General features: G+C 47.4%; 1 protein-coding gene across 1 annotated transcript; it reads right to left on the bottom strand.

Moving 5' to 3' along the window:
* Nucleotides 1-2,946: 2,946 nt before the first annotated feature.
* LOC119276975 (serine carboxypeptidase-like 2) lies at nt 2,947-4,720 on the bottom strand. The gene has a single exon (XM_037558158.1). The coding sequence runs from the start codon at nt 4,700-4,702 to the stop codon at nt 3,245-3,247; it is 1,458 nt and encodes a 485-aa protein (XP_037414055.1). The 5' UTR covers nt 4,703-4,720; the 3' UTR covers nt 2,947-3,244.
* Nucleotides 4,721-8,361: the final 3,641 nt, after the last annotated feature.

Raw genomic sequence — 8,361 nt, forward strand, 5'->3', positions numbered from 1 at the left:
CCTGTTAAACCTACTAATTGCTTATTTAAAACTTGCATATTCTTGCAGTAGTGGAGAATATTGACTAAGGAGGAGGACCGGGATGCTTTTGATGTCATGATGTACAAGATTCAGGCTACTGCTACCTCCCTTTCTCCAGCTCAAGCCGGCAATTAGGAGTTGTTGGCCCTGATTTCGCTGTCTTTTGAGTCTCCGGCTTGCGCGCCGTGTACTGGCCTGGGAGCCATGTACGTTTTACTTTAGCTTGGTCTGGTTGCCGTTGATACTCGGGTCATGATGTGTTGCTCGCATGTGTGGTTTGTTATTACTCTGCTAGTGGCTTTATTTATAAAGTCGGGCTCTGGCCTTTTCTCTTAAAGTGGGGCTCGGAGAAGACAAACTCGACGCGAGAGAGCAAGATACGGAGGCAGGTGAGCGGGTGCTTGAGGCGGCGCAGGAGGATCTGCAGGAACTCGGGGGACTCCGGGCCGGCGCGGAGCCAGGAGTGCGGCGGCTGGAGGTAGGAGAAGCAGTCGGGGCAGTAGCCGACGACGGCGTTGCGCGGAACGCCCTCGGTGATGTCCACGCGCGCCAGAAGGCAGCAGGCGTACATGTTGGCCGAGTTGGGGTGCATTGAGATGCCGTGGATGCAGCTGAATCGAATTGAATCGGTTGTTCTGCTCACGTCATGCTTGGTAGCCCATGGAGCTGAATGCTTTTTTGATTTTGATTGAGGCGTTTTCATGTAAAATTGCAGGGACTGGTTTGTAAATCTAGTCAAATCCTCGATCTAACGCTGTCTCGGCCGAGCCGTTATGCCACGTCAACAAAATCTGGACCCACCTGTCATAAACGTACTAAACACTCTAATCCGCCGATCAGTAGTTTTTGCAAAATGATTACGGTAGACACAGTGTTTTTCGCAAAAAGAATGTAACGTAGTGTTTTCTGCAAACCTAGCCTTCAAAGTGGTGGTTTCGTGCAATTTACTCGCTCAACACCGACCAACCCATAGAGCACCACCGCCTTGCAAGTGTTCGACGTTTTGGATGTGAGTATTTTTTTTGTCTCATTTTGTTTTGTCCAATTGAATTGAACCGAATTGTTTCAGTTGAAGATGAATAGGATGAGAGAGATGATCTTCGAGGACTCATCGTCATCCCGTGAAGGAAGAAGATGACGATGACTTTGAAATTGTCATTGGCATGACTTTCAACGATGATATCTGGAGGCCGAGGAGAGGATCGTAATTTGGCCACATACAACTCAATCGTGAATAGCCGAGGGTCATGCCAAGATTATGAGAGATTATTTTGACCCTAATCTAACCTATTCGAAGAAGTATTTTTGCCGCCTCTTTTGGATGCAAACAAGTCTCTTTCTCACCATTCCAAAAGCCATGGAGAAGTATGATGATTGGTTCAAGCTTAGAAGGAATGCATGCGAGAGATAAGTGCGAGCCCTTTGATGAAGTGTATTGCGGCTGTTCAAATTCTAGCACATGGGTGTTGGGCCGATGCAATTGATGACTATGTCTACATCGGAGAAGATACAATCTTGGAGGTCGTTCTAAGGTTCGCAAAAGAAGTGCTTGATGTCTTTGGGCTGGAGTACTTGAGGGCACCCAACGAGGAAGACACCGAGAGGATTAGTTGACTGCATGCTCTGTACATAGAAGAATTATCCTGCATGATGGAAAGGTCAGTACAAAAGGCCACTTCAACGATCCAACGATCATTCTTGAGGCTGTTCCTCAGAGGATCTATGTATCTGGCATTCACTCTTTGGATTTCCTGGTTCTCATAATGACCTGAATGTGCTGTCGAGGTCATCGTTGTTTGCTAGGCTTGTTATCGGAGATGCTCCTCCTTGCAACAATACAATTAATGGTCATGAGTACATTATGGGTTACTACCTTGCGGGTGACATCTATCCTCCACGAGTCACATTTGTTAAAACAATTCCACGTTTAAAAGGTAGCAAAAGTTATCACCTTGCAACACGCCAACAGTGAACTAGAAAGGATGTGGAGAGAGCTTTTGGTGTGCTTCAAAAGTGCTTTGCAATCGTTTGTGGCCCTGCTGAATATTGAAACTCCAAGGTTCTATGACAAATCATGACTAGTTGCAACATCTTGCATAACATGATCATTAAATATGAGAGACACATGCTTGAGAACTTTTGGTACATCATCAATGGGAATCCGTGTTGAGCGAGAGCACGGTCCTAATAGGATTCAGACATTTCTCGAAGTGCATCGTAGGATCTAGAACCAAGAAGTTCATACCTAGCTCCAACATGATCTTGTTGAGCATCACTAGCATCTCCATAACACTTTGTAGCCTTGCTTTTATCATGTTATTTACTTCATTTGAACCATGCGGTGTGTTTGAATTTGAATAACAACAAATCTTGACATGACAGGGGTGAAAATGGTGGCTTGGTGGGCACACAGTTTCATGGGTTTTGTAGAATAGTTTGTCTAATTTACATCTAGATGTTTTCTAAGAATGTTACATCTAACCTCCCACAAATAAGGCAACAACAAAGAATAAAAAAAATGTTAGGACAAATAAATAAATAAGCCACAAATATAATGGACATGAGGTTAGATATGACATAATTATGTCATATTTAAATGTGTCCTAGTCAGACCTTTCGTAGAAATCTTTCCGGGACACCTGCTCTAGATGGTTCTTGTGTGACATCCATGCGGCACTTCGTTCGGTTTCAGGATAGCGACCTCATTTTTGTTTTTTGTGCCGCCTATTTTTCTGCTCGCATGAGTTAACGATTTGAGAGGAATCTGCAAGGTGTAGAGGTGTCGCGTTCTTGACATATCTTGGCTAATCTCACAAAAAAGAAAAGACATATCTTGGCTAGCACAGTAAGAGCCTGTCAGTCTCAGTAAAATGAAATCAAATGAATAGCAAAACATGCGTGTTGGTAACAAAACCTCTACTCCTGTCGCTACAGGTAATGCCTTTCTACTGGTCCAACTTTGTTATCCAAAATACTGTACTTAGACTGTGCTTAGATTTGATTTCAAAACGTGTACACATGAAGTGGATGGCTAACCACTACAATAACGCCATATACTGGTCAGACTTCGGACTCCAAGCATATTTGACCATTGATCACTTGACGATTTTGCTATTTCTATTATGCACACATGTGAAGCAACTATTTCTAAGTCGACGGACGAGCCATTTTGTTTCTTTGAAATAGTATGCACACGAAATGCGTGGTTCGTAATGGAGCGGAGTCAGAGCTTGCCGGCGGGCGAGGTCCATCTGTCAAGCATGTCGAGGCACTCCTTGGGGCGGTACTCCGGCGCGGTGTGCCCGGCGCCCTTGACGGTGGCGTAGGTGAGGTTGTAGGCGTACTCCGTCGTGAACCCCGCGACCTGCTGCTTGGAGTACCACGGCCTCCATGGCGCCACCACGGGGTAGCCCATCGTCCTGATCCATGCCTGCGTGCCCACGAAGGTGAAGTCCAGGTCGTGGTCACCGTTGTACACCAGCGCCCGGTAGCCCCGGCGCGTCAGGTTGACGTGGTACGGTACTGCGCTTCGCACGTCGTGCCGGTAGTGCGCCAGCGTGGTGCACCGGCTCCACGCGCCGATGGAGCCGTCGCGGATGCCCAGCGTCTCCCTCACCTCCGCGTCGTCCGACCAGATGTACGACAGCCGGTACCCGTTGTCCCGGCATTCCACGGGGAGGGCCAGCCTGTGCTCCAGGTTGTCCTGGAGCAGCAGCCTCGCCGTCTTCGTGAAGACGGTGGCGCTGCCGGGGTCTCGCAGCGCGAGGCCGCAAAAGGGCTCCAGTACGTGCACGGGGTTGATGTCGGTGGTGACCAGGCTGATGGCGTCGAGCGCGTTGGCGCACCGCGCGTTGCTCGGCGTGACGAAGTCGTCCCGGCTGCAGCTGACCCGCGCCGCCTCGTAGAGCTCGTCGGAGATGAGCCCCATGCCGTGCATGAAAGGCACCTTGCCCGGGGTGTCGTACCTGTCGTCCGTGCCAGGGTTGCCCACCAGGTAGCCCTGAAGGTTGAGCTTCTGGCCTCCGCTTGCGTGGCCGGCATCATTATGATTGGCGATCTCGAGCGCGGTGACCGGCACGAGGTAGCCGGAGTAGGAGTCGCCGCCGATGTAGAGCGGGTTGGAGGTGAACTCGGGGTGGTCGGCGATCCACTTCTCGAGGAATATCCGGAGCTGCGCGCCGGTGCCGGTGAGGCTGACGTTGAGGCCCTGCTCCTCCCGCGCGTAGGAGAAGCCCGTGCCGACGGGCGCGTCGAGGAATATGACGTTGCTCACCTTGGTCCAGGAGTCCTCGAAGTAGACCAGGGTCGGGAACCCCTCGGTGTAGCTGGCCACGTCGAATTTGAGAGGGCCGATCTCGAAGAAGAGGCCGGAAAGGGCGGAGCAGCCGGGGCCGCCGGTGATCCACACGATGAGGGGGTCCTCCTTCGGGCTGCGCTGCGACTGGATGAAGTAGTAGAAGAGCTCCGTGCCGTGCGTGGCGTCCACCTCCACGTACCCCGTCTCCAGGTAGAAAGGCAGAGGGCCATCGAAACCTTTGACGTGCGTGATGGCGTTCCGCCGCCGCTCGGACGCTGCCGCCGGCGAGCCGAAGACAAGGAGGACGACCACGAGGAGGAGGAGGAGGAGCAGCCTGGCCATGTGGACTAGCTTGCTCTTCTGGAGCGCTTGCAGGTATGGCATTCCAACAGGAGGACGACTTTCTCGCGGCACCACTGGACCGGGAGCCACTCGGTGGTGCTTTATCCTCCAGCCAAATCGCCCGAGGGGCTCCCGCGGTGAAGCGTGTGGTACGAGGAGCTGAATAAAATGGGATCAACTGGGTGTCAATCAACTGAAAATTATATTTCCGTGTCACTTGTTTTTTTTTCTCCGTGTCACTTGTTTATGTGTGAAGGATGAGCAACTCCAACATACCGACCAAACGGACGACGGATTTGTCCATTTGAGTCGGCCTGACGGATATCAATATCCGCTTCCACATTTGGGTCGGCGCATGCGCCCAATACTGATCCGACCCATTTTAACGACGCGCAAAAAAAACAATTAAAAAATAAAAACAAACATTTAATTAAACATAAAAACCGGCCACGAAGACCGGCGATAGTCCACGCGTCCACATCCAACATAAAAAAAAGCTAGCCCTAGGCGTGCTCGTCATCGTCGTCGGGCACAGTTGGTAGCCGTTGACCAAGGCCAGATCAGCACATACGTATAGAAAATTGTATTTTGAACCGTAGATGAACCTCTAGTTTAGTGATTGCATTTCGGGTATTTCTAACCACAGGGACTAAAGTGGCCGCCAGCGCAAGTTATAGGGCCTGTAGAGAATTTTTCTCATTTCGTAGCTTAGGAAATTTTGTACGCCAGATCGTTAAACTACATACATTTCGGAACAGAGGGAGTAGCTTGGAGTCAAACACTTAAACAATTGCTCTGCGACGATCCCATCCCCAAGCAAGTGATGTGTTCTGCTCCTGTTGCATTTCTCGAGCTCCGCTCCACCATGTAGGAGTACTTTTGTTTTCTTGCATGGACAGATGCGCCAAGGACCTCGAGATAATCCGTGTCCTATGCTGCTGACGAGCTAGCTAGGCAGACACAGGCAGCATTCATGCATCAGAGCCACATAATTGCAAAGCCATCGGCATGCATGCACGGGCGACCGCATTGTGTGTCTACGATTATGGTGATAGGATTACACAATTTACCGTCAAAGACTCTGACGGTAGGGTATTTTCACGTTAAACGGACGTGATGCGTAGTTACATCCTACCGCCAATGACCTCGGCGGTAGGCTGTGTTATCCCACCGTCAAAGACAATAACAGTAGGGAAAAATGTCAGAACACGAATTTTTTTAACTAGGTCAGGTCTTGTTGAACTTTGTGAAAATGGTCAAAACAGCAAAATCGGCCCTCATTGGACCGTGTCCTGCTACTCTCTTGCAATTTGCAGAGCATATCAGCAGTAATGATAGAGGGAGAAAGCGCGATGAGAGAGCTTGTGAAAGAGACGGTGTTGTGTACGGGAAAAAGTTCAAAACAAACCTCTAACTTATAGACGAAAGTTAAATTGAACTCTCAACTCTCAATCCCTAAAATCAACCCATCGAATTCATTAATCCCGGTCTATTTTGAATCCTGAGTGCGTTCCCAAACAGGGATTGCTGACGTGGCAGCTTAAAGCCGGGATTGTTGACCGCGGCTGAGGGAGAAAATTTTCTTTCCGGCAAATTACCGTCATTTTGCACCTACTAGTCGCAGAAAATGAAAAGCGTGCTGCAGGGATTGAAAGCGGGCGCTACAGATGCAAGTGTAGGATGGATAGCCAGTAGAACTAACGAACAATGGTGTCGGTTAGGCAACGCGACATATTAATAACATAAACTAATAGCAGCGCCAGAACCTAAAAAGGCTAAAGACTCTGTTCGAAAAAGGTGAAAATTTTGTAAAGTTGTGGATTTTTTTTTTGAAACTTAAACATTTTTCGAATTTTGAACATTTTGGATCGCGTACATTTTTTGAAAGCACAAACAATTATTGAAAACCAAGGAGGTACTGTAGCAAACATATTTTGTGAACACAAACATTTTTTGAAAACGAGAACATTCTTTTAAAACGAGAACATTCTTTTAAAACTAAGAGGTGCTGTAGGGATTAAGTTTTTAATATGCAAACCATTTCCTCTTGTTCCTGAAAAAGATATTAGATAGACTAGATTTTTTTCGAATTTATGAGCATTTCTTTAAAACATGAATATTTTTTGAAACATTATTTTTTAGAAACCCAAACAAATTTTAGAAACATAGGTGGTACTGCAGCGAACATTTTCTGAAACACAAATATTTTTCGAACTTTTAAGATTTTCTAAAAATTTTGAGGTACTCCAGCGAACAACTTTTAAGATGCAAATATTTTTTTTCAAATTCTAAAACTAATCTTTTTGAAAACATGAACAATTTTTGAATACCCAGGAGGTACTCTCATGATCATTTTTTAAATACATTTTTTTGAACTTTGAACATTTTTTAACTGAGAGGCACTGTACTGAATAATTTTTAAGATGCAAACCTTTTTTTAAATTCGTGAGAGTTTATTTAAAACATAAATATTTATTGAATTCGAACATTGTTTGAAAGTGTCGAACTATTTTTGAAAACCTGGGAGGTACTGTAGTGCACATTTTTTTAATACACAAACATTTTTTAAACTTTGAATGGTTTTTGAAACTGAGATTTTTTTTTCAAAACTGAGAGGTACTGTAGCGATTTTTGTTGTTGAAAACAATAACATTTTCTCAATGCAGCCATCAAAACTAAGAGGACACATAGTTCTCAAAAAAAAAAAACTAAGAGGACACACGACTTGGTCAACGATCCCAGGGTTTGACTTGTCACATCAGTGAATACCAGCGAAATGCTCCCAAGGTTTAGAATAGATCGGGATCAACGAATTCAGTGTGCTGATTTCAGAGATTGGAAGTTCGGGGTTCGATTTAGCTTTCGTTTATAAGTTTGAGGTTTGTTTCGGACTTTTTCCTTGTGTACGTGCATGTCAGAGAGATTTAATGAGAGAGAGAGCGCGCGCTCGTGACAGAGATCTGAGCCGTGTGCATGCATGCATGCGACAATCGCCCCAGGGTTTCGACCCAAAAAAACAAAGAACAATGGCCCCAGGGCGCGCTCCCGCGGCGAAGTATGTGGCACGAGGAGCACAATGAATTCGGTGGAGACCATCTCCAGGCCACGTCCTGCGCACTCGTCCCCTCAGCTCGCAGGCAGCATCACTCCTGTTTTTCTTCCGAAAGATCCAGCGATGGCTGGCTTTGTATTGGATCAACAGACAGCAGTGACAAAGATAAACATTGTGGGGATCCGAAGATCAAGGTATATGAGCATCTCTAGCATACTCTTATATTGTACCGAGCTACAAAATAACCATCAGTTTATAGTTTTATACGAAAAAGTTGTCCGAACATATACCGTTTGGACGGCGGCATTTAAAAAATCTTGTAGACTGCGACAAATTCTCCCTCAACCTTTAGAAACATGGGGCGGGAGGCCGACCCGAGGGTGACCCCTACCGCTAGCGAGATTTGACGGGAGGGACATTTTCGCGCGGCGGTTCCCGCTCTCCCTTTCCTTCGCCGCCATTGATCTCCGGACCACCTTCCCCGGCTCTGTAGCGCTGCCATGGACACCTTCCACCCGTCTCCCATCACCGTGGAAGTCATGAACGCGCCAACCCCTCAAACAAATCTCGTCGCCGGTTGTGTCGCACCCGTCGCCGTTCAAGCCTCCACCACCCATCCCCGCAAGCGCCAGGGTAACTTCGTCTCCAG

This window comes from Triticum dicoccoides, chromosome 3B, assembly GCF_002162155.2.
Source record: "Triticum dicoccoides isolate Atlit2015 ecotype Zavitan chromosome 3B, WEW_v2.0, whole genome shotgun sequence".
In the NCBI taxonomy this organism is placed as follows: Eukaryota; Viridiplantae; Streptophyta; class Magnoliopsida; order Poales; family Poaceae; genus Triticum; species Triticum dicoccoides.